General features: G+C 53.3%; 1 protein-coding gene and 1 long non-coding RNA gene across 3 annotated transcripts; one reads left to right on the top strand and one right to left on the bottom strand.

The window, feature by feature from the left end:
* Window positions 1-1421: 1421 nt before the first annotated feature.
* LOC134552419 (uncharacterized) lies at window positions 1422-3929 on the bottom strand. The gene is made up of 3 exons (XR_010080857.1): window positions 3341-3929; window positions 2991-3230; window positions 1422-1723 (listed from the first exon to the last, which is right to left on the bottom strand). It is a non-coding gene; the product is annotated as an uncharacterized LOC134552419 (long non-coding RNA).
* On the top strand, window positions 2427-24470 carry ACVR1C (activin A receptor type 1C). 2 transcript variants are annotated; one of them, XM_063401075.1, is made up of 9 exons: window positions 2428-2801; window positions 10244-10474; window positions 15223-15459; window positions 16641-16871; window positions 17194-17361; window positions 18102-18258; window positions 18576-18700; window positions 18812-18942; window positions 19972-24469. In XM_063401075.1, exons 1-9 carry the CDS (start codon window positions 2729-2731, stop codon window positions 20095-20097), a joined length of 1479 nt encoding a protein of 492 aa, XP_063257145.1. In that variant the 5' UTR covers window positions 2428-2728; the 3' UTR covers window positions 20098-24469. The 2 variants fall into 2 exon arrangements, with proteins under 2 accessions (XP_063257146.1, XP_063257145.1); XM_063401076.1 differs by lacking the exon at window positions 15223-15459 and having other exon boundaries at window positions 2427-2801; window positions 19972-24470.
* The last annotated feature ends 886 nt before the right edge of the window (window positions 24471-25356 follow it).

Raw genomic sequence — 25356 nt, 5'->3', positions numbered from 1 at the left:
GAAAGGCCCCCTCAGTGTAACGTGTCCTTTTCAGTGGATTTATGGGTTGGTGTCCATTCCATTTCAGAGCCTTAGGAAGCGGCATCTGGGGAGGGAGCAACTAAAGAATTATAAAATGTTTCTTGGAACAGTTTGGGAATTTTTCACCTCTTGTTCTAATCGCCACAGTGAACAATACAATGCTTTTTCCTGGAATATATCATTCTGATTGGAATTTTTTGATGGTTTTATGGCATTTCTGGATGACAGAGTGGGATTCAGGGAGTGCAAGGCCACTCTGCATCCAGCCTGATGTGGGAGGCAGAGGACCAAGGGGAGGGGTAACTGCTGACCTGCTGCCCCTGCTGGGGTGTTTGTGGATTCCTTTTGGTTCTTCTTGCACAGAATTTTCAGTAGATCTTGGTTTTGTCCTGATGTGGAGCAAAACAAATCACCAAACAAAATTCTTGGCTTTTGGCCAACTCTATAAGTGCCTCCAGTTGCTAGAAGTTCCTCTGGTGCTACCTTTTCCAAAGATCCCTAAATCCCCAGGACAGGCTGTTTCTGTCCCCCCGTGAGCCATGCCATGAAAACAGCCGAACTGGGGAGATGAAATGGGACATTTGTCTCACAGCAGTCTCAAAGCGTGGCGGGTTTTTCCCCTCCCATCTCTGGTCTTGTTGTCCTTTTGGTTTCTTCCGGTGTTTGTTGTGTCAAAGGCCTGAGGAAGATCAGGCAGAGGGTGTAGGCTCAGTGACGATGGACAACCAGGACCCAAACCTCCAGGTCCCTGGGTGTGTATATATGTATATATATTATTTTCTAAAAGCTTTGATTCTCCTTCTTTACAAATGCAGGAGATGCTCTTTTCATCACTTCTACAAAGTGTGAGCAAACATGTTCTACACTTTTTCTTTCTTATATTGAAGAAAAACTAATTACATAATTCCTACTTTTATGTCTTCCTTAACATGGAAAAGCAGAATAATTCTGTGCTGTGAACCTAAACAGAGTCTGAATGAGTTATATTTACACTTTCTAGCAGCATTGAGCAAATGAAGTGAATTGTTTGTAAGACTTGGGAAGGAGTGGGAGCAAACACGGATCTGCCAGGACCAGCCTGCGCTGGCCTGATCTGACAGCAGGGCCAGCAGTGCCTGGGTGCTGCTGGGGATCCAATGTTCTCTCCTGGTGTTCCCAGAGCCAGCTGGGATCTCCAGGAAAGGAATATGTGGCTTAACAGGTACCTGGCAAGTAATGGATGGCTGAGCAGGTGCAGGGACAGGGAGAGCCGTGGGCAGGGAGCAGTCACCGGCTCCAGGAAAGGAAAGGAAACAGCAGCAGTTTTTCCTCTTTTATTTAATTGTTCTGGCACCCAAACCTTCATTTATTTTATTAGATCCTGGCAGGTGTTTTCTAACTCCTCTGCAGTATTTCCCAAGCAGTGAGGTGTGCAATACTCTGCTGTGCAGTGTTTCAGTGCAATAGAACATTAACCCATAGGGATTGCTGTGGGAGACTCATGTTGCACTTCATTAAGATGTTAAATTCCCATCACAATTAATTGAGGATGGGATGACATGGAAGTCCTGAGTGTCTTTCCGGGATCTGTCTGAATGACAATTTACAAAGGAAAAAAGCACAAGGGCAGCTTATTTTGGTGCTTTTCAACAGCCACTTGATCCCAGACTACCTGGTTTCCATCTCTGCTGTGTCTGTACCATGGTGGAGGGCAATCTGTTTCCTAGAAAAAATAATTCACTTGGATTATTTTTGATTGTAAAGGTGTAATGACAGATCCTAGAGTGGTTTGGGTCGACAGGGACCTTAAAGCTCTTCCTGTGCCACCCCCGTGCCATGGGCAGGGACACTTCCCACCGTCCCAGGTTGCTGCCAGCCCGTCCTGGAACGCTTCCAGGGATGGAGCAGCCACAGCTTCTCTGGGCAACCCGTGCCTGTGCTTTTCTTCCTCACACCTAATCTAGATCTCTTTTGGTTTAAACCCATTCAAGGTATTGCAGGAACACAGCAAATTGTTCAACGTGTTGCTGTTCATGGGTTGTTCCGTGCACCCCGATGGAGAAGTCCCGGCGCAGGTGCCAAAAGGCACTGACGGGGATCTGGCCAAACCTCCCAGGATTAAAAACGATCCTTGTCCAGGGCTGGTTCTGCACATCTCTGCAGGCACAAGCCCCGAAGGCTGCGCGGAGCCCGGTGGGCTGAGCCGGGCCGGGGACTTGCCCCGGGGCCCGGGACGCCCCTCACCCTCCAGTCTCCGCTCCCAGCCCGGGGGCTGCCCCGGCCCCGCCCGGCCGGGCCCCGCTGCCCGTCCCGGGGGCGGCAGAGCCGAGCCCCGGCCCCGGCCCGGAGCGGGGGCAGAGCGGGGAGGGGGTCCGGGCGGGGCCGGGCCGGGCCCCTCCCCGCTAAAGCCGCTAAAGCCGCGGGCGGCGGGGCCGGTGAGCGGCACCGGCGGGGGAGCAGCACCGGCCCCGGGAGTGGCACCGGCCCCGGGAGCGGCACCGGCCCCGGGAGCGGCACCGGCCCGGGGAGCGGCACCGGCGGGGGAGCGGCACCGGCCCCGGGGAGCGGCACCGGCCCCGGGAGTGGCACCGGCCCCGGGAGCGGCACCGGCCCCGGGAGCGGCACCGGCCCCGGGAGCGGCACCGGCCCGGGGAGCGGCACCGGCGGGGGAGCGGCACCGGCCCCGGGGAGCGGCACCGGCCCCGGGAGTGGCACCGGCCCCGGGGCCATGCGGGGCGCGCCCGGCTCCGCGCTGCGGGCGGCGCTGCCGCTGCTGGGAGCCGCCGTGTCCCTCTGCGCAGGTACGGGAGCTCCGGGAGCACCGGGAGCACCGGGAACACCGGGATTCGGGGAGCGCGATGGTCGGGGGCGCTGCGCTAGAACCCCGCTTATCCGTCCCGGCCGTGGCCCGTGGCCGTCCGGGGGGTTCGGGCTCTCGGTGCCTTTAATCACGGCCGCGCGTACCGGGAACTGGGTCAGCGGGGACTTACCGGAGCGGAATCCCTGACCCTGGGGCTTCCCACGCCATCCCGGGCAGATCCGCCCCGGAGCCCCAGGCGGAGCGACATCGGTCCCGGGGAGAGGAGCTGTCCCAGAGCCGTGCCGTGCCCGTGCCGTGCCGTGCCGTGCCTCGTCGCAGGGCTCCGGGAACACGCGGCACCCAGGACCTGCCGCACAGGTCCCTCTCTCCCGGGGCAGATGCTGGGGTCGCTCCCTCCCCTCAATGGTCCCTGTAAAACCCAAACCCGCGCTCTCTGCAGCACTCCGCAAACCAGCGGTGAGCGAGGCAGCGCACCACAGAGCGTTTTACAGTTTTTCTATTGGGTTTGCTGGATTTTACCTTTCTCTGCGTGTTTTCAGCAGAGCAGTGTCCGTGTGTGACGCTCATCAGGACCTTGCAGAGAGGGAGGCGGCAGGGAAGGACCGTGCCCAGTGCCCCATCCAGCTGCTCACAGAACAGCCGCTTTTGGGCAGGGAGGAGGAACCGAGCTCAGCTGTGGGCTGTGAAGTACTGCTGTGTAGTACTGCACATCTGGGAGTCTGGTACCTCCACAGGGTGTAAAACCTGCTCCGTAGGAGCTCTTCTCCTCGCTTCTCTCGAGTTCTGGTACCCTGGTGTGGGAGCGAGCCCCAGACAGGCAGCCCGTGCAGCCCTGGTGTTCCCGGTGTGCCTGAATGCCACCGGAGCATTGCCAGCGCCGTGGCCGTCACCACCTCCCTCTGGAGAGCATCCGGAGCACTGGGGAATCGCATTGCCTTTCGTGGTTTTGTGTTTGGCAGTCTCGCAGTGCTTTGCTCCCCAAAGGTGCAGTGCAGGGTCCTCTCCTCCTCGCCCTGTTCCAGAGCCTGGCTCAGGCTCGGGGGTGTGCACAGACCAGACGGGCAGACGTGTGGCAATAGAGGGGACAGTCAGTGCGACTGTCTGGGTGGAAAATTCCTTGTCGAAGTGCTCAGATGTGACTTCAGGAGCTGTCAGTGCTGGGGGCTCTCTTATGCAAGCAGTTCCAGACTTGCCGAGGGTCAGAGCTGTCAGCCCTGGGTTATCTCAGCTGCCTCCCCATGGAGTTTGTACCCACAGCCCTCAGCCCCTCACGGACTGGGACCAGCAGGTTCTTCTTCAGCTCTGTGCATGTGCTGTATTCACAAAATCCCTGCACTCACAGCACTCTGCTGTGTCACTCATGCCCCATAGAGCCCAGCCTTCCCAACCTTGCCTGTTCAAACCTAAAAATGTCCTTTAGCAGCTTATTCCAACAAAAGTAATTTCCCCGGGTGTCGTAGTCCTTTCCCTGCCCTGTTAATATTAATTTCAATGCCTGGACTCAGCTCCTGCCTGCTGAGATGTGCCTTGGCTGCTGAGCTTTTCCAGAATGGGGATTTTGAGCATCTAGTATCCTCCTTCCAAAACGATGATATTTGGAAATATTTATAAAATCACTCCCCAGATGTTTATTTGAGAAATCAAAACTATGGAACTCTGTGATGTCTCTCATTCAAAGTCATTTTCCTCAAATTTAGAGCAAACATTTTTCCTCTCTTTTCTACAACTTTATAGTTTTTGTCCTGTTTGGTACCAGCCCTTTTTACAGTATATTTATATAGGGAGCTTTTACTCCAACTATTTTCTTTCAGAGCCCTCTCCAGAGGCAGAACTTCTCCATATTTTTTGTAATAGTCCAAAAAGCAGGTTTGGCTCTTATAAGTCCTGTCATTGCTCAAAATTCTGGTTTTGCCTTGTGAAGAGATGTGTTACAAGAGAATGAACGTGTCGGGGACACGGTGTGGCTGCCGTGGCTGGGGCTGGGCTGGTCCCTGCAGTGCTGGGCTGGGCTCGGCAGCCCCGGCCCCGCTGCGCTCCGGCACCGCTGGGGCGGGAGGAGGGGATGCGGCAGCTGCGGGGCCGCGGCTCGGCTGGGAGCTGCTCCCTCTGCCATCACCCGCGGCAGGGCTGAGCCCCAGAGCCCACTGTGGGACTGGCTGGGCTCCTCCGACACTGTGGGCTCCATCCAGCAGCGACAGAGAGGAAAGGGAGAGGGAGAGGGAGAGGGGAGCTTCCTCCTGCTCCATGTGAGTGTGCTGCCGGTGGCAGCTGGGCTGCCCAGAGCTGGTGAGGAAATGTGGAATGGTACCCGACCCCATTCATCTTCTAGGTGTGATCTATGGTTTCTTCATGGAACCTTCACCTCTCCAGGATTGCCTTTGACATGACAGCTCTGTTTCTCAATCTATGCCTGATCCCCTTGCTGTCTGTCCTGAAACTCTTCCTACTTCTCCTGTGCCTTGTCAAGGTGGTGACAGCATCTGATCCCACATGGCAGAACAGGGCTGCATCTTCTCCTGGTGTCTCCTGCTTGTGCTCTCACCATGAGCTGAGGAGTTGTCCTGCACTCCCCAGGGAGGCACAGCCCTCTGTTCCCCGTGGGGATGAGAGTGTGCTGGTCCCTGCTCGGGCACAGCTGAGGCTCTTTGTTCTTTGGTGCAATGTTCCTCTCCTCTGGCTCTTTGTCCCTCAGCATGGGACAGTGATGGAGCCCCCATCCCTGCAGGGATCTGACAGCCCTGTGGATGTGGCACTTGGGGACTTGGGTTAGTAGTGGCCTTGGCAGTGATGGAGGAACAGTTGGACTCAGTCTCAGAGGGCTTCTCCAATCCAAACAATTCTGATTCCATGATGAAATTGTTTTGCAATACTCTGAAGGCAGTGCTCCTGCCTCCAGCAGCCCGTTACCCATTTCCTGCTCCCCCCTGCAGCTCCCCAGAGCACTCAGCCCACGCTCCTGTGGCCGCAGCCTCGTGCTGCTGCTCCTCTCTGCCTCAGGCCCCGGCTGCTGCCAGAGGAACAGGCTGGCTCTGGGCAAGATCAGAGTGGCTCTGCCTGGTGGCAGCAGAGTTTCTTTGCCGTGGTCAGTTCCCAGCAGTTGTGCAGCTGGAGAACAAGGGGCTGTGCCAGCCCCATGACCACCCTATGACACCTTTACTGGTACCTTCTCTGGATTTTGTCCTGGTTCTGTCACCAGCAAGGGGCTGGAAACAGCCAGTCTGTAATTTTTAGGATCTCCTTTGGGCCCCTTCGTCCCACAGTGAAACTTTTGTCACCTGGGACCCTTCTGAGTCCAGTCAGTCAGGTCCTGTATGTGTCCTGCAGTGTGCAAACATCCCCAGGGATGGAGGGGGCCCAGGGGCAGCTGTGTCCTGGCGCTGGGGTCTGTGCCTGAGGCAGGGGATCCAGGCAGTGTGGAGAGCCCACAGGCACTGGAGCCCCAAATCTGTTATTTGGAAATAAAATGAAGTGTATCTAGAAGGACACAATAGTCAATGGCTATTGAATGGTCAAAGATGGAAACATTCTGGATATTCAGCATTTCCTCCCATCAGGCTGCTCAGATCTTTGCTTTCCAATTTAATTTTGAAATGCTCTACTGCTAACTATGGTGAGTAGTGATGGATTATGACTTAGTGGAAATTAATGCCCTGTTAATCTGTGTAGTAAAAGGTCTGTCCTGGAATGTAGGACCTTGTGTGGCTCATAAGAGAGGGCAGGTCTGGGCTTTGCTCCTCCAGAGGTTTTAGTTCAATTCTGTCAGCCCATGGTATCAGTGGGCTTGTGTCAGGTCTTCAATTCCTTGCATTTAACTTGTGAAGTTGCACTATCAATGTGTTTAAATTTTTCTGTCTTCGTGAGGCTGGTGTTTAAACTCTTGATCTTCCATCTCTTGTTCCCTTGTAGTATCACTCTTGTTCCTCGGTTATCCGGTGATTCAGGCACTTGATGCTGACACTTGCTGGTGAAAGGGTGGAAGCACACAAAACCCATCTTCCCCTGGTTTGCTGGGAATCAGGTGCTGGCTCTGTTTCTCCTGCTCTGTAAGCTCATTGCATCCCATGCCTGCCTGTCCTGTGTGTTTTCTGGCAGTTGCACTGAAAAGTAAAAGGCAGGAAATGTCACTTTTTAGGTAAGTCAGGCAGATTATTTTCTCCCCTGAAGACCAAGTCATCCTGCCCTTGATTCATGGTGGGACTCATCCAAGAATCTGGTGGGTAGTCCCAGCTCCTATTGCAATAACAGCAGGAAAAATGTCCTTGAAAACCATGGATGTCTTAAAAATGCCAGACCCAGGAAACATCTGCTCCTGGGGTCTCTGTATCCAAGAGCTGCTTTCCTTGTTTGTGTGCCAGTGTGAGCCTCTCCCCTGCCCCTTGGCTGCCTCTTGGATTCTCCTGTTGTTGTTGGGTCCTGCGAGTGCCAGCTGCCCCTGGGAGGGCACCCTCTGTCCCTCAGCGTGTCTGTGACTGCTGTCCCTGCTGGAGGGAGCCTCTGGGGTGTCCTGTCCTGTCCTGTCCTGCTCTGCCCTGGTGCTGCCACAGCTCTCCAGCCAGTCCTGGTGGCATGGCCTGCCCTTGTCCTGCTGGGGTGATGGGATCTGGGGAGGGTCAGGGCAGATTTGGGAGGGACTGCTGCAGAGTTCCATGCTCAGAGGGCTGGGGCTTTTGGTGGCCAGGTTTGGATGCCTGGCATACTCTCTGCAGCCGTGGCGTGTTCACTTTCTCCTGATTTCTCAACCAGAGAATGGAATGTTTTGAGGGAATTGTTGTGCTTGAGTAAATAAAGCAGTCATGTTCATTACCAGATTAAACAGTGCCTTATTTTGAAACTTTGGGAGCATGTTTTTCTCCTGCCTGTTTGATCCTTTAACTCTCTGACAGTCACCTTATTCCATTCCTTGCTTTCCAGGGTGGTGGGAGTCCTGACTTCTGCCCCAAGACAGTGCATCACCAATGTCCTCAGGAATGGGGTTGGGGAAGGAGGGAACATTCCTTGCTGCATACAGGGACTGCAGAATTTCACTCAACAGTTGCAAATTCTTCCTCTTCTCTGCTGCTGTAAAATGGCTCAGTGGGAGGGGAAGCAGTGCAAAGGTGGTGCTGCTTTGGACAGTGAGAGGAAGATCTTCCATCATTGTGCTCATACCCCTCTGGTCCTTGCTGGCTCCTCTGGGACAGCAGCAGAGGCAAATTAGAGCAGAAATGATCCAGATGTGTGATGTGGAACTTGGGATTGTGGTTGTGGATGAACTGGTTATGGAACTGACACGGACAATGGAAGGAGCTGTGAATAACCAGGAGCAGCACTGGGGCTTTCCTGGTGGAGCAGAGCAGACAAAGCACCGATTCTGGTGAGTGCTGTGCCCTGAGGGTGTCAGTAGGGCTGGGGACACAGGCTCTTGGAGCAGCAGTGGTTGCACAGGTGTCTGTGAGGAGTTATGTGAGAGGCACAGCAGGGAGGTGACACCGGGTTTGTCACCTCCTCTGCTCAGTGGAGTGGGAAAAGCCTGGATCTTCCCAAGGGTGTGTTCAAAAGGGCCCAGGCTCCCCCCGATTCCATAAGAGCTGAGGCAGCTGAAGTAGCACAGGGTGCAAGAAACCTGTATTTTTATGGTTGTATTCAATCATCTGTCTGCTCTGTTAACAAAAGGTTCTGGATGCACACAAATGCTCTTGGAAACGGGCTCAGGGATTTGTATCTGGTTTGTGATTTCTATCAATTTTTCTACATGAGAAGTCAGCCAGCAGCACAGGCAGGTATCTGAGGTACCCGAGGCTTCTGCTTTTGTAGAATTATATTTAAAAGTGGTCTGTGAAATTCTTCTGTGGGCAAATTGTCTTGTCTTTCCCAAAACTCCAGCTCTGATCTTGTTTCTGAACAGATTCAGGTACAGTTTTCCATTTTTCCCCTATGTGAGGGCAGGATCTGGTGGTGCAGAGCCCTTGTAATTCTGGCAATGGCTCAGTGTGCTCAGGGTGAGGGTACAGAGCTCCTCAACCATCCTCAACTCGCCCCAGGTTCGTGGGGCTCAGAGGGGCCCCCAGGGGCTGCTCGGGGAGTGCAGGGACAGTTCTGATCATCTCTGCTCTCAAGTAATCTGCAGTTACAGAGTATGGATAGATCTGTCAGTTATCCTCTGCAGATGACGTAATAAAGATAATTTTCCATTTTATTTTTAGACTGTGAGAAAGGGAGAAAAACACCGTAATTACGTATCTAAAGCCCCGAAGACACTTGCAACAATCTTAGACTCATTTCCTCAATAATGCTTTTATTTTGCAGTTTTGGTGATGATGTGTCTGTTTTCCTTCTGCAAGATCTCAGATTTATTAGGGCCTGATGAGTCTTGCTCCTGGCAGCAGTTCTGGGGCCAGGGTAATGTCTTTAGGGAGAGATTTGCCTGTTGTGCTGTGTGTGATGGATGGTGCTTGCTCCCGTGCCGAGGGAGAGCCGAGGCAGCAGCCCCTGGCACCCCTCACCCCGGACAAACACAGACACGCCGTGCCAAGGGGTTTGTTGTGGGCCCGAGCTGAGGACAAACACCACCAGCTGCTCTTTGGGAAGGGGGGCACAGGATGGAGATTGCTCTGAGGAAAGCAAAGAGTGACACAGAAACAGAAATCAGGTTTGTACTGGTGTCTGTCAGGACTCCTGTGCTCCTCCAGGGACTCTGAGATGGCAGAATCATGGAATGGTTTAGGCCAGAAAACCCCTCTAAGATCATCAAGCCCAGCTGTACCTCCAGCACTGACATGCTCACCACTAACCTATATTTTACTTTTCAGCTCTCTCCTATCCTTAAATAAAAGAAAACCCCTCTCCCCCATAATTCCAAAAGAAACAGAAAGGTTTATGGCTGAAATTACTGTCCTGAGTGGAGCAGGGCTCAGTCTTGCAGAGCTGGAGCTGACCCAGCAAGGGTTGCCTGAACAAGGGTCAGGGTCAGGGTCAGGGTTAGCATTAGGATTCATCTCAGGGGACAAGGGGAGGAGGATCTGTCGTTCTGCCCGTGTCCCTGCTGGGTGCTGTGCCTTGCTGAGGGGCTGGCTGCTGTCACCCGGCAGTCAGGGTCCAGCTGGGCTGCTGCTGCTCTGGGCAGGCGGCTGGGACAGGCGAGGGGTGCCGTGGTTTTGGGAGGCAGCAGCACCTTTCAGGGGAGCTGCCTTTTGGGGTGGCCAGTTTTCTCCACCACAAAAGACAGACGGCCCCTGTAAAATCCCCCGGGACCAAGATTTAAGAACTCGCCAGGTGTGAATGTTGGGGCCCTGTGCTGTCGGGGGTGTCCCGGGCCCGGCTCCCTCCTGCAGCCCCGGACCCCGCTCAGCGGCCCAGTGCCAGGGCTGGCACGGCTGCTCGGGGCCAGCCCGCTGGCACGGGGCCGTGCTGTGCCTTGTCCCCACGGCTGTCCCCTGTCCCCAGGCCTGCAGTGCGTGTGCCAGCTGTGTGAGCACACCAACTTCACCTGCCAGACGGAGGGCGCCTGCTGGGCCTCGGTCATGCTGAGCAACGGGCGCGAGGAGGTGGTCAAGTCCTGCGTGTCCCTGCCCGAGCTGAACGCACAGGTCTTCTGCCACAGCTCCAAGAACGTCACCAAGACCGAGTGCTGCTACACCGACTTCTGCAACAACATCACGCTCCGCCTGCCCCTCGGTGAGTGCCCGCCCGGCTGTGCCCGCCCGGCGGCTCCCGCCTGCTCCGACCGCGGGCAGGGACCTGTGTGTGAGGGCTTCAGAGGCAGCCTGTGTAAGGGAACCTGTGTCTGTGAGGGCTTTGGGGCTGTCTGTGACACACAGCCAGTTCTGTGCAGTTTGTGTAAGGGAACCTGTGTCTGTGAGGGCTTTGGGGCTGTCTGTGACACACAGCAGGTTCTGAGCAGTTGTTTCAGGGTCCTGTCTGTGAGGGCTTTAGGGATGGTCTGTGACACACAGCAGGTTCTGAGCAGTTGTTTCAGGGTCCTGTGTCTGTGAGGGCTTTGGGGATGGTCTGTGAGGGCTTTAGGGGCTGTCTGTGACACACAGCCAGTTCTGTGCAGTTTGTTTCAGGGTCCTGTGTCTGTGAGGGCTTTAGGGATGGTCTGTGACACACAGCCAGTTCTGTGCAGTTGTTTCAGGGTCCTGTGTCTGTGAGGGCTTTGGGGATGGTCTGTGACACACAGCCAGTTCTGAGCAGTTGTTTCAGGGTCCTGTGTCTGTGAGGGCTTTAGGGGCTGTCTGTGACACACAGCCAGTTCTGTGCAGTTTCAGACAGCAAAATGTAACCTGCAGCTCTGTTTGCAGGAGAGGGAATTTCTCGCATTTCCAAAGGTGTCCCAAGCTGGCTGCGATGCCCTGGGAGCACAGGCCCCTCCTGGGCAGTGCAGGACCCGGGCACTGCGGCTGATGCAGCTGCAGCAGGGTGAGCCTTGGTGGCCGTGGCTGGCGAGAGGGGACAGCCAGCCCGGGGGGCACGGTGTCACGGTGTCACCGAGCCTTGCTCAGCAGGGACAAGAAGCTGTGACATTCCCGGCCCTAGTGAGAGGGAGGAAAAAGGTTTGCACTCCCAGGAGCCCTGTATCACCCCACTGGTGCAGTGTGTGAATCTGCCAGGCTCAAAGTTGTGTAATGATTTGGTGCTTTCTAAAAAATAAATATTGATACTATTTTTAGCATAATTTTAGTTTCATTTTTTTGTTCTTCTTTCCAAGATTTGTTTATTCCAGGCTTTTTTATAAAAAGGTGTAAAATACACTGTTTTATCAGCTGATACCTTTCTATATACTTCTAACAGTGAGATATGTTATAGGTAAGAAATATGCAAATTAATGCACAATTAAAATTATAACTTGAATTTAAGATGCTGTCATGTAGTTCTTAATGGAATTTGAAAGGCTGTTGCTGGGCAGACCATGGAGGAGCTGCTCTGGGAGCCTTGGGCACTGTCACCTCCTGGTGAACCCTGGTACCCAACCTTGCCTGTGCTGTGGGGCAGGAGTAAGGATTATTTAATTGGTGCTAAGGATAATTTCTATGATGCTTGTATCTCCACAGACAACTGGGGACACAAGCATCATAAAGTCACCCTAGGACATTGTTTTTCTTTCAGCTCACCACAGAAGGGACACACTAATTGTGGTGGTGCTCTAGAATTAAAGTGCCATGGTGGTTTTTCCAAGCTGGGAGGAAAGCTGCTATTTCTAGAGGAGCAATGGAGGCACATCTGCTGTTCCAGCACTTAAGCTGGGACTTGCAAACCTCTAGTTTCATATTCCAGTACCCAAAATAATAGACAGAATTCTTACTTGAGCCCTTTGCTCTAAAGGTTCAGGGGAGCTCCTGTCAGCTGGAATTATGGGGGTGCCAATGTGGTTTCTGTGCTGGCCTTCTCCTACAGCCCTTCCTGACACAGTTCATGCTGTCAGGAACAGCGTGGGGACAGCCCTGGGGTCAGCCCCTTGTCCCAGACATCTGACAAGTGGCACTTGGTACAGACACCTGGATATGGGAGGTCTGCTGTGTTTTATCTGTGTCATCTGTCTCCATCTGTCTCCATCTGTCTCTACCTACTTCTGTCTAACTATAACTATCTCTGCCTCTCTATTTCTGTATCTATCTCTATTTTCTATATCAACCTCCTTATATATATATATATATATACACCTTTGTGTATATATATACATATATTTCTTTATGTATATATATTTATTATATATCTACCCCCCTTCCCACTGACCTATCTCCATGAAGAAAATTCTAGTTTAAAAGTGGAGCATGCAGGCATGAAAAACTTGCCTTTAGGTAGGGGTGACTCTCCTGGAGGAGGAGAAACCCTGAGAAGGTCCAGCATGGTGCCCATCCCTGCTAGGTGAGGCAGGACCTTTGTGTGTTCCTGGGACACAAACCCACCCTTCAGCTCCTCTCCATGGAGGCTCAAAGGCTGGATGGGGCTGGGAGCAACCTGGACCAATGGAAACTGTCCCTGCCCATGGCAGAGACTTGCAAGCAGCTGAGTTTCATGGTCCCTGCCAACCCAAACCCTGTGGGACTCTGTGCCTGTGATTAGCAAAGGTTTATGTTGTAGAGGAGTGCCTGGAGAACAGTGAGAAGACCACAGAGTGAGGATCTCAGAGGGCAGAGAGCAGTGCATGCATTGGTGCCTGTGCCTGAATTCCCACGGCAGAGCTGCAGATGGCAATGCCTTCCCCAGGCAGCGCAGGGCTCGGGGCTGGGGCCTGGGTGACTGGAGATGACTTTTCTTTGAGGTGGTTTTTAGGTTTGTTTTATTTTTTTCTTTAGTGTCTGAAAATGTTTAAAGACAGATTAAACCTGGATCTCTGCTTTTATGTCCTCCTCCTTATGGGCAGGAATTTCAAGATATACATATTGCATTAGCAGGTGAAAGTGTCAAAGTGCAGGATGATGAGTTTGCAGTAATTGGTTTTTTTTCTGTGTCACCCTGGATTCCTTTCCAGGTTTCTGCTGGTTTAACTGGGATATTTTCTGCCCCAGCAGGTGACTTGAGAGGAGCTTCTCCTGTCACAGCAGGGCTGCAGAAAACACTTTGAGTGCTGCTGCCTCAAGGGACCTCCCCATGATAAATCATCCCCCGTACATCCCTCATTCTTGTTTTCTCTGCAGAGCTCACCACCGTGCCCTCAGCATGGAGCAGGCTGGCTTGAGTAGTTGCTAATCAGACCTAGATTTTTCCAGCTGTGGATTTGTATCTCACAGGATTTTGGGGCCGTATTTGAGATGTGGGATATAGGGTTTGTGACCTCTGCCAGCCCCCAATGGTGAGTGGAGTTTGTAGTCATGGTGGAAGCTGGAGAAACTTAATTTTAGACTCTAGCCCAAACTGTGTTTGTGAAATGGTTTCAAAGTATTCTGTAGAGTTGACTAGAGCCTCCCCATTAATAGGATGCAGTAGATTTTCTTACTACATTGGAAAGAAAATGTAAATTTGCCCCCTGAGTAGCCTGGGAACACACGCAGTTCAGGGCTTTTGGAAGCCTTGCAGTGGAAGCTTAACAGTGTCAAAAGTAAATGCTGTGTGTGAGAATGTCTTGAACATTGGAGGGAAAAAATAATCTTTTTTTTTTCTTTTTTTTTCTTTTTTTTCTGCCTGCAAGTACTATTTTGTTTACAGCAGCTGGACCATAACTGCACCGTGTTGTGAAACTGCCGAGTGCTGCCAGAAGTGGTCCTTTGTTCACACACGCAGCAGGGCTCAGCTGCTGTCCTTGGCTGGTCAGTCAGGGAGCAGAGCATGCAGTGTTGGTGCACACTGCTGGGCAGCAGTGCAGCAGTGCCGTGCTGGGAGTGCAGCAGTGCAGCAGTGCCGTGCTGGGAGTGCAGCAGTGCAGCAGTGCCGTGCTGGGAGTGCAGCAGTGCAGCAGTGCAGCAGTGCAGCAGTGCCGTGCTGGGCGTGCAGCACCCACAGCCCTGCTGCAGCTGCCGGCCGTGCTGCCGGGCCCGGCGCTGTCCAGGGACACCGGCACTGTCCGGGGGCACTGTCACTGCCGGGCCTGGCGCTGTCCGGGGACACTGTCACTGCTGGGCCCGGCGCTGTCCGGGGGCACTGTCACTGCCGGGCCTGGCGCTGTCCGGGGGCACTGTCACTGCCGGGCCTGGCGCTGTCCGGGGACACTGTCACTGCCGGGCCTGGCGCTGTCCAGGGACACTGTCACTGCCGGGGCCGGCGCTGTCCGGGGACACTGTCACTGCCGGGCCTGGCGCTGTCCGGGGCCGCGGTCACTGCCGGCGCACGGATCGGCGCTGCTCCGCTCCCGGGCACTGAGCGGGGCCAGCACGCCCTCCCCAGCCCCTTCCCACAGAGCAGCTCTTGCTGTTGAAAGCCTCCTGATGATTTTCGTTTCGTTGCTGTTTGCGGTGGCCTAAGAACAATAAATTCCTGTTTTGATGGTTTCACGTTGTTCTTCGGCAGCTGGTGGGAGAACTGACGAGGTGTGGTCAGTGTCTCCCGCGAGTCTTGAATGAACCTCATTCACAGAGGTGCCCTTATCACCCCCTACAGCTCCCTGAGAGGTGGCTGTGCTCAGGTGGGGTTGGTTCCTAACTCCAGGCAGCACTGCCAGAACGAGAGGACACAGCCTCAAGCTGCACCAAGGGAGATGCAGGTTGGATTTTAGGATAAAGATTTTACAGAAAGGGTGATAAAGTGCTGGAATGGCCTGCCCGGGGAGGTGGTGCAGTCATCATCCCTGGATGTATTTAAGGAAAGACTGGAGGTGGCACTCATGGTTTATTTGAGGTGCTAGGGCTGGGTTGGACTCGATGAGGTCTCTTCCATCCCGGTGACTCTGTGACTCTGTGACTGTGTAACTCTCACTGTGTCGTTGCCCTGCAGCTCTCCCACTCGTCCTTCTCCCGTGTGTCACAGCTGTCCCCTGTGTGTCCCCGCAGCGGCGGCGGCCCCGGGCGCGGCGCGGCGCTCGGCGGTGCCGGCGGTGGCGGTGGCGGTGGCGGCGGTGGCGGTGGCGCTGGTGGCGGTGCTGGCGGCCTGCACGGCGCGGGGCTGGCGCTGCCGCGGGGCCAGGCCGCCCAACGTGGAGGAGCCGCTGTGCGAGGGCAGCCTGGTGAGCTCCGGGAAGACGCTGAAGGATCTCATCTCCGACATGACCACCTCCGGCTCCGGCTCCGGTACGTGCCGTGCCCTGCCCGCCGCCGCGGGGCTTGTGCCGCCCCTCTCTGCCCTTCGGGCGCTGCTCTTCTGTCACACTGCAAGCATTCAGCTCTGTTGGCGTGCAGGGGTTAAAAAAGGGCACTCAGAAATCGGAACCAAGCGTGACAGCCAGCTCTGCCGGCTGGCGCAACAGGGCTGATAACGAAAGGTGCTAAACTCACCTGGGTGGGTCAGGATGCTGCTTCTGAACTTTTCTGTGTTTTATAGCAGAATAATGTTCCTCCAAATTCTTGTTTTGAGCAGAACGTTTATCTTTTTAACATTTTTCCCATTTCTGATATCTTACCTTCCATGATGCCTCCATTGCTATTGAGAATTTGTTAAACCAAAGAAACCCAAAAATGAGGTGGAAATTCACAAATTCCAGCTCATTTGACCAGTGGCATGTCTGCGATGTATAGCCCAACTCTCCTTAACTAGAAGTTTTATTGAAAAGTATGTAAACTATGCTTGCTTTTATTTGTAAGTGAAAAATTTACAAATGGTGCCTAATTTAATTCCATGGGTTGCATACCTCTGAGGATTAAGTTGTTGTTCTTCCCTAATGCTTTTCACAGCTCTAATGAGCAGACTTTGGCTTTATTTATGCTGAAGTTTTCAACTGTTCCCAGCCATCCCTGAGCCAGGAACAGGGCTGGACTTGAGCAGAGCCAGAGCCCCATGCACTGGGGTGATTTGTTCTGACTTCAGCCAAAATCAAGGTTGCAGTTATTAAAAAAAAAAAGAATATAAAAGAATTAATAATTCCTTGTTTTAACATAGAATTAAATCAAACCAGGCAGGGTTTGTGGCTGGTAAAACATGGTGGTGCTGCTATAATAATTTATTTTTATTTTCAAAAATTTCAGCCAGAGTAGAGCAACTAATTGCAGGATAGCTGCAGTCTGTATCAAACCAAACGGAGTCATTTGGGCCAAATGTTAAAAATTTTACTGGCATTTTAAAAAGTGTTTTCTATGTACAGACACTGGGAAGTAACATCAAAAAGTCTGATTTGAGGAGACATTGGCTGGGAGAGGATTTTCCCTGGTAGTGTTGAAAAACAAAGCCATGAGTGCAGCTCACTGGGAAAGGCCACTGTTGGGGTTTGAAGGCCCCAGCTGGGAATTTCGCAGGTGCTGTCTCTCTTTTCTGCCAGGTCTGCCCCTGCTGGTCCAGAGAACCATCGCGAGGACGATTGTGCTGCAGGAAATCGTGGGGAAAGGACGGTTTGGAGAAGTCTGGCGCGGGAAATGGTGCGGGGAGGACGTAGCTGTGAAGATCTTCTCCTCCAGAGATGAGCGCTCCTGGTTCCGGGAGGCAGAGATCTACCAGACGGTCATGCTGAGGCACGAGAACATCCTGGGCTTCATTGCTGCTGACAACAAGGGTGAGCAGCTCTGCCAGCACGGGCTCTGGCCGCTGGGAGAGCTTTTCCAGCCCGAAGAATTCTCAGATTCTGTGTGGCGCCCTTGGCAGTGCAGGGACAGTGGTTGGACTCAATGGTCTCAGAGTGCTTCCCAACCAAAATGATGACACTAAATCCTGAGCCCCCAGCATCAGCCCCCACTCCACCTGAAACACGACCCTGAACTGCCCAGCTGCCCTGAGCTCCTTCCTGGGGCCACAGCTGGCACACTTGCTTCCATTCCCCAGAAAGGGAAAGGCTTTCCCTAGCTAGTGTTTTTAACACTCTTGCTTCCTCTGGCTAGATAACGGGACGTGGACTCAGCTGTGGCTTGTCTCCGAGTACCACGAGCAGGGCTCCCTGTTTGACTACCTGAACAGGGGCACGGTGGCCGTGGAGGGCATGGTCAGGCTGGCGCTGTCGGTGGCCAGCGGCCTGGCCCACCTCCACATGGAGATCGTTGGCACACAAGGCAAGTGCTTCCCTCCCACTGCTCCTTCAAGCACTTTAAGGAGCCTCAGTGTGCTCCAAAACCTTTATGGGTGACATGGTAATGTGAAGCGTTCTCCAAAGTGCTGACACCAGGGGGAACAGTGCGACTGTGAGTGATGCAGTACAGATAAGGAAGAGGGAAATTCCCTTCCCACTTCCATTGTCTGCACTTTATCCGCGCCTTTAAAGAGATGCCTATAGAAGCAGCTCTGCTGAAGGGGAGTGAGAGATAATGAAGGAAAAATTAGGAAAAATTTCTTCATGGAAAGCTTTGTCCAGCCCTGGCACAGGTTTCCCCGGGCCTGGGGCAGTGGTGGGGTCACCATCCCTTAAAAAGCTGTGTGGATGTGGCACTTGGGGACATGGGTTAGTGATGGCCTTGTCAGGCTGAGGAATGGTGGGACTCAGTCTTGGAGGGTTCTTCCAACCCAATCCATTCAGTCCTTCTGTAATTTTCCAAATGAATTTGGAGGGTGAGCTTCCAGTTTCTCTTTTTTTGTTTTATTCCTGAAATACAGATATTGAAACAAAAATGCCCTTTAGGTTTTCTTTTGAAGTTGACAACATTTAGCAGAGCTTTACTTGGTTCAAAATAGGCTTCGATATTTCTATAGGCTATAGTAACAAAAGTAAATAAACTGTTTTTACACCCTTGCTGGTGATATTAAAATCCCCGCTGTTGTTATCAAAATTGGAGGCGGTTTCTCTTGCTGTGAACAGGGAAGCCAGCGATCGCGCACCGGGATCTGAAATCCAAGAACATCCTGGTGAAGAGGAACGAGACCTGCGCCATCGCCGACCTGGGGCTGGCGGTGAAGCACGACTCGGTGCTCAACACCATCGACATTCCCCAGAACCCCCGCGTGGGCACCAGGAGGTGGGGGAGGCACTGAGCCGTGGGGAAGGCTCCTCACAGCCCTTCCCTCCATCCCCTGTGCCCCTGGCATGGCGCGGGGACGGCCGCAGCCCCGCGGGGGCGTGGATGGGGGGTGGGGGAGGAGGCTGCAGACCCTGCTGTGGAGTGGAGCTCTCTGCCCCACCTGGGGCATCGTGTGCCGGTCACCCTGGTCACCCCGTGCTGTGACCTGGCAGGGCACAGCTGCCAGCACCACGAGGGTCACAGGGCCCTGGCCCGGGGCAGCATGGCTGTGGCTGTGGGAGCTGCCCCCCAAACTGACCCTGTGTGCCCCAAAGGTACATGGCCCCCGAGATCCTGGATGACACAATGAACATGAACATCTTTGAGTCCTTCAAGCGAGCAGACATTTACTCCCTGGGGCTGGTGTACTGGGAGATAGCGCGGCGGTGCTCCGTGGGAGGTGAGGCTTTGGCCCTTTCATCAATCCCAGATCGGTTTGATCAGAGGGGACACTCAAGCTCTGCTCGTTCCACCCCCTGCTGTGGGCACCTACACAATTAATCTCCCCCAGGAATCACTGAGGAGTACCAGTTGCCTTACTACGACCTTGTGCCTTCTGATCCTTCGATAGAAGATATGAGAAGGGTTGTCTGTGAACAGAAGCTCAGACCAAGTATTCCAAACCAGTGGCAAAGCTGCGAGGTAAAAGCAGTTTTCTAGTTTATTCTGTAGGGACTCTTTTTTTCTGGTTTAATTTTGTTATTTATATTTTCAAGTTTAAATTAAGACAGAATTTTTCAGTGAGACACAGGGCACTCAATGCCCACCTTTTCCTGAATTTAGAAGCTTCAGATGTCTAGTTCTCCTTCAGATGCATACAGAGAAAACTTTGAGCCAAGTGCTCAATGCTGTCCAAGGCGGGTACTAATTCTTGCTGCTGCTGTTGTTTCACCGTTTCAGAGAGCTGCACTTTATCTCCCTGTGCTAAAACCAGAAAGCAGGGGGTGGTGATTGTATCCCTGCCTCTTGTGTCTCACCACAGACACTGTGGTTGTATCCTGGCTGCTTTTGTCCCCCTGCAGACACTGATTGCATCCCTGGCTGTTGTCTGTCTCACCGCAGCCCCTGTTTGTGTCCCGGGGGCTGTGCCATCCCCCCAGCCCCTGGCAGCGGTGCCCTCTGTGTCCCCACAGTCCCTGTTTGTGTCCCGGGTGCTGTGCCATCCCCCGCAGCCCCTGTTTGTGTCCCGGGTGCTATGCCATCCCCCCAGCCCCTGTTTGTGTCCCGGGTGCTGTGCCATCCCCCCAGCCCCTGGCAGCGGTGCCCTCTGTGTCCCCGCAGCCCCTGTTTGCACCCCGGGTGCTCTGTCACCCCCACAGCCCCTGTTTGCACCCCGGGTGCTGTGCCATCCCCCAGCCCCTGGCAGCGGTGCCCTCTGTGTCCCCACAGTCCCTGTTTGTGTCCCGGGTGCTGTGTCACCCCCAGCCCCTGGCAGCGGTGCCCTCTGTGTCCCCACAGTCCCTGTTTGTGTCCCGGGGGCTGTGCCATCCCCACAGTCCCTGTTTGTGTCCCGGGTGCTCTGTCACCCCCACAGTCCCTGTTTGTGTCCCGGGTGCTGTGTCACCCCCACAGCCCCTGGCAGCGGTGCCCTCTGTGTCCCCACAGTCCCTGTTTGTGTCCCGGGTGCTGTGTCCCCCACAGCCCCTGGCAGCGGTGCCCTCTGTGTCGCAGGCGCTGCGGGTGCTGGGCCGGCTGATGCGGGAGTGCTGGCGTGCCAGCGGCGCTGCGCGCCTCACCGCGCTGCGTGTCAAGAAGACCATCTCACAGCTCTGCGTGCCCGAGGACTCCAAAGCCTGAGGGGCCTCCCCGCCTCCGGGACGGGAGGGGAAGGCGCTCTGCTGCCCATCTTCCCACGTGTGACAGTATTTTTGTTCCTGGTCTACCTCAGATACCGCGGTTCAGCGCTGCGGTGCCCCGGGCAGAGCACCGGCCCCGAGCGCTGCGGCCGGCCCTGGGGCCAGGCAGCTCGGGACTCAGAGTTCGGGCTTGGGACAGCAAGTCTGTGACTTGCTTTGGTTTTTTTGAGTAAATCAGACTCCAGTGAATTGCGGGAAGGAGCTTAAAGCATCATGACAGTGTAAAAATACCTTTTGCTGTTGTGCTTTTCACCCTTGTCGGACCCCAAACGTCCTGGAAGTGTCTGGTGTTGGTTAATGCCTGTTTGTGAGAGAAACCTCATATTCTGTCCTCAAACCAAGTAAAAGACCAAATCAACCCAGCTTCCCCCCCCCTCCTTTTTTTTTCCCAGGTATTTGAAAAGGGGTTGTCAGTAAATGCACTTTGAATTACTATATATATAATTAACCAAGCAGTTAGAAAAGATGGCAATTCCACCAAGTGTGTACACTGTGAACAAAACCATTGAGTCAGTTCCCTATTTGTTTTTATTATCTCAATTTCATGTATACTACCATGGTTAAAATTTGAGTTGTTTTACTCTGTCTTTTGTTCATCAAACAGATCAATCGAGGGATGACTTTTCCTTTTAACAATTAGTAGGAAAAATACTAGAGCCAATCCTTTTCTGTTAGCTGTGAAGGGATAGAACAGGAGAAATTCTAGCTAAACTGAGAAAATATTTATTTTTAACAATGTCTTTCCTATCACTGAAAGCATTTTTTTAGTGCCTTTTGATATTTTAGGGGAAAGCTTCACCAAAAGTAAATGCAGCCTGTTCAGAGGTTTCCTATAGAATTGTGTAACAGCACCAGGCTGGTGATGAATATTAACATTTCTGACCAGGTTTCCAAAATATCACAAGCCAGCAAAGTGAGTTGTTGTGTTAAAATTCAACAGTATTCTGGCATTTTGTGAATTTTGGCCCACTCTGTGGCCCACATATTTGAATATAGTATTGGAATATTTTTAATAGGCAAAATGATACATTTAATAGTCTTATGGTTCTTTAAATGTTCCTAAATCCAGCTGGCCATGGAAATGAATCCCAAAGACGTTTCCAGGAGAGCAAAGCTTTGCAGAACCTGCTGTGGCCCCGCAGCTCGGTGGCAGGCAGCTGTCGGCTGGTCCATGTGCAGATCAGTCTTTGGGGAAAATCTCCCGACTGGAGCTTGTGGGAAGAACGTGTCCAGCTCTCAGTGGGGCGGTGGTGGCGTCACTGCGGGTCCATCCTGATGTCCTCCTCCTCAGGATATTGGGGACCCTTCGTGGCTGTTAATTGCCCATGAATAGGTTTGATGCAGTTTCCCCGTTTGCACAGGGTTCAGTCACTCCTGCTTCCCCTGCACAGCGCAGGGCAGTGAGCAGTGCAGAGTGTTCCCCGAGGCTGCAGGCAGGTTTTTCTCTGATAGAATTAAGGTTGTCTTAGAGATTCTCGGCAGCCGGGTCTGCTGGGATGTGTCCCTGCCCAAGGCAGGGAGGTAAAACGGGACAAGCTTTGAGGTCTCTTCCAACCCAATCCATTCTGGGCTTCTGTGATTCAATTCTCATGTGCTTCAGCCACCCCCTGGAGCTCAGTGATGTGACTTTGTTGGCTGTTTGAGGGGTAATCTTGGCAACTGCACGATCCAAAGCCTGCTGCTGACTTGACTATCAGAAAAAAATTGCAAACCTAAGATCCAGCATCTGTTCTTGTAGGATGTACAAGAACATACTTTAAAAAATCCTTATCTTAAAAAGGAAGAATCAAAGCTTTATTTTTTAACTGGGAAAAGAGTTTCAGTTTTCAGTTTCCCCCGTGGAGTCTCTGAAAATTGTTGAGCAGCCTGGTAATTTGAACAAAACCCTTTTGGTGCCTGGCTGGGAAGTGTGGGTGGAGGATGCTCAGCTCAGCTACTCCTCACACAGGTCACAGCTCCAGCCCCAGGAGTGCTTTAACCTTTTCCCTGGACATATCTCTTGGCATCAGACATCATGGTCTGTTTGCCCTGGCTTTTCACCTAACTCAGTATTTTTGCACTGGTTTTCTTTTCTCTTTTGTTGTTGAGAAGTGAATGTACATTTTGATGAACCAGAGCTGAACATAACTGAGCCAAGGGGCTGGTGTTGTACTGAGCTCTGAAATGTTTGTAAACTCTACACTCCTTCAGAAAAACTCCAAAGAACCCTTGTTTTAGTGGCCTTTCCCCTCCGTATGGGTTTGTGTTCTAATTTAAGCACAGAGGTTATGCCAAGACACTTCTGTGCAGTTTAGGGAGGCTTGGGTTTCCTCAGAGGTTACAATGTTCCTGATAATCTTCACTTAAAGCACAAGCTCTTAAGCTCATGAACCTTTTCAAGGTCAAGGATGCTCAAAACCTGTCACCACATTCAGCCTCTCCTAATCGATGCTTCTAACTGGGGGGAGTTACCAATATTTTATAATTTGCTTCTAATAACAATCTAAGTTTAATGTAGGAATTATGCACTGAAAGGGAAAGTTAATTAATGTTTCTTGTAGCACCAAATTTTTTTTGTGTTACTTGAACTGCTGCCCCCAGACACTCCTTTAGAAATTCAGGTTGTAATCTCCTCTGCGCTTCCCTGCTCTTATAATTTGCACTTAATCAAGCTCATGCCCTCACATGACACTGTAAAGAATCCTACAATATCTTAGTCATTGCTATGTCACTTTGCTTGGTACTAGATTCAGGAATTAGAAATAAATTAGTTTAGAAATATGCCCAGTCCCTGCAATGGGTCTGGACTTTGAGCAGGGCAAGTTCCTCTCAGTCCCCGTCTGCCCGGAGCTCCTGTGCCAAGGGTGGGCTCGAGGCTGCCCCCAGCTCCCCTGGCTCGTGGGAAGGGCTGTCTGGGTTTTGCCTGGGGCAGGATGGCAGGAGAGGGGCAGGGGTGGCACTGCAGGGCTCTGAGCACGGTGCCACAGGTGGGCACAGGCCCTGCTGCCTCCTCTGGCTGCACAGGCGGGAGGCACAAGGAATCTTCGTGTGGATGAAGGTTACGGCTCAACCCCCTGCTCTGGTTCTGCAGGGTCTGTGAGGACGTCCTTGGGGTGTCCCTGAGGTGTCCCTGGGGAGCCCTGGGGTGTCCCCAGCAGCACTGCAGGCGTGTCCCCTCCTCTGCCCTTGGCTGTGCCAGCTGTGTGTCTGTGACTCGCCATGGGCCGTGGGACCCCACCCCCCAAAGCTTTTAGGGAAAGGTGTCCATGTTCTGCTCTAAAGGGCAGAACGACATTAATGAATGTACAGGGAATAAGCATTGAGGTACAATATATTTCTACAGAATATAGAAATGTGCAATAAATTGTAACTTATGCTGAATGTATTTTTGGCATCAATGGACCAGATGTATTTTGAATGTAGCTATTTTGTCTAAGCCTGCTGTGGTTCTCAGTCCCTACGAAAAACGTGTCATATTTTGTCAATCTACAAACCACTTCCTGAGTTGTATGTTTTTAAAAGAAGCATTAGTATTTTATCTGGAACACTGTAATATTTCTGAACTAAGTATAGCAGAGCTAACTTCAACCCTTGTGTTGTGAAATATCTGATCTGTGTACACTGCAGAGTTATTTTTAAAACTATTGCTAAAGTTATTGCTCGATATTGCAGCTGCCTGGATGTAAATAATGGTTTGGCTGTTGTATTTTGTATGTGGATTTGGGGAAGACGTGGCAATTTTAATAAATTCAGCATACTCTGCCCTTTGTGTTCCTGTGGCCTGGAACTGTTCTTATTTTCATCGTGTGAGGAGAGAAGGGTTGAGCCTGTCTGAAGCTGTAGAAACCTTCACTCGTGGCTCTTGCACACACACCAGTGTGAGCTCTCACTGAGCTCCCTTTCAAGCAAGGCTCCCTGATCCTGCTCTTGCAGCTTTTGAGATTTTCAGTGGTGTAAATCTGAGAGGGACCAGCTCACAGCTCACCCTGAGCACCTCAGCTCTGGAGTGTTTATGCTCGAAAATTCCCCTGACATAGCCAGGAAATTATCTGGGAATTTAAATCAGGTGCTTTTTTTAACTTAAGGCATGTCAAAATGAAATCTGCCATGCTGTGACCCAAGAAACTTCAGTGGCATTTGAAGGATACTGTGGGCTTTTTTTTTTTTTTTTTCTTTTCTTTTTTTCTTATTTCTTAAAAAGACCTTTGCATTACAGCAATGACTGGTGAACTCTCAGGTCCCTGCACATCTCCAGGACGGTGTCATTGCCGCGGTGCTGGCTGTGCCCGGGCAGTCGGGCTCAGGTCCCGATGCAGCCGCAGCCGCCGGGGGCTCATCGGTGAACTTCGGCTGCCGTCCCCTGGCCAGCGCCGCCCGGGGGTGAATGTGGCACGGGAGGGCTGCCCTTCCACCAGCCGGGGAGATTCCTGCCTCCCGGGACACTTTCTTTGGCAGCACACGCGGCTGGAGCAGCCGCTGCCGCCGAGAGGCGGGGGGTGCCTCTGCCCCCGATGGCGGCACCCGGCCCCGCAGCAGCCACAGCTGAGGACAGGAGCCAGCTCCTGAGCCCCCGGGGGCTCTCGTGTCCCGCAGAGAATGACTCTCTCCCCCTGCCCGGGGCGGGTGGCTGTGGGCAGCAGCCCTGCAGGAACCGCAGCCTGGGGGATGAGCGCTCCGGGCCTGGGAGCGCTCCAGGCCAGCTTGGACAGGGCTGGAGCAGCCCGGCGGGGAGCAGCCCCATCACTGCAGCCCTGGCACAGAGCTGGAGCTGTTCCGGGGACCAGGCTGGGGCAGGGCGTCCGTGTGACCTCCCCGGACGTGCGGGAGCCGCTGCCGGGCTCGGCTCTGCCTCCGGCCCGGCTGCGAGCGGCTCCGAGCCCCGCCCGGGGAGCAGGCGGGCGGGGAGGGATGGGTGCCTGCGGGGGCGAGGGCTATCTGTCAGGGGTGTGGGGTGCCTGTCGGGTGTGGGGTGCCTGTCGGGGATGTGGGGTGCCTGTCAGAGCTGTGGGGTGCCTGTGAGAGGTGTGGGGTGCCTGTCGGGTGTGGGGTGCCTGTCGGGGATGTGGGGTGCCTGTGGGAGGTGAGGGGTGCCTGTCGGGGATGTGGGGTGCCTGTCAGAGCTGTGGGGTGCCTGTGAGAGGTGAAGGGTGCCTGTCGGGCGTGGGGTGCCTGTCGGGTGAGGGGTGCGTGGCTGGTGGGGGGCGCGGGGCAGCGGAGGGTG

Source organism: Prinia subflava, chromosome 6, assembly GCF_021018805.1.
Source record: "Prinia subflava isolate CZ2003 ecotype Zambia chromosome 6, Cam_Psub_1.2, whole genome shotgun sequence".
Lineage (NCBI taxonomy): Eukaryota > Metazoa > Chordata > Aves > Passeriformes > Cisticolidae > Prinia > Prinia subflava.
This window is presented reverse-complemented; position numbering and strand designations above follow the sequence as displayed.

Excerpts from the sequence above, each read along its gene's own strand:
- ACVR1C (XM_063401075.1), top strand. The coding sequence starts at position 2,729 with ATGCGGGGCGCGCCCGGCTCCGCGCTGCGGGCGGCGCTGCCGCTGCTG. Across the intron at positions 10,475-15,222 it reads CACGCTCCGCCTGCCCCTCG|CGGCGGCGGCCCCGGGCGCG; the intron begins GTGAGTGCCCGC and ends GTGTCCCCGCAG. Across the intron at positions 15,460-16,640 it reads CACCTCCGGCTCCGGCTCCG|GTCTGCCCCTGCTGGTCCAG; the intron begins GTACGTGCCGTG and ends CTTTTCTGCCAG.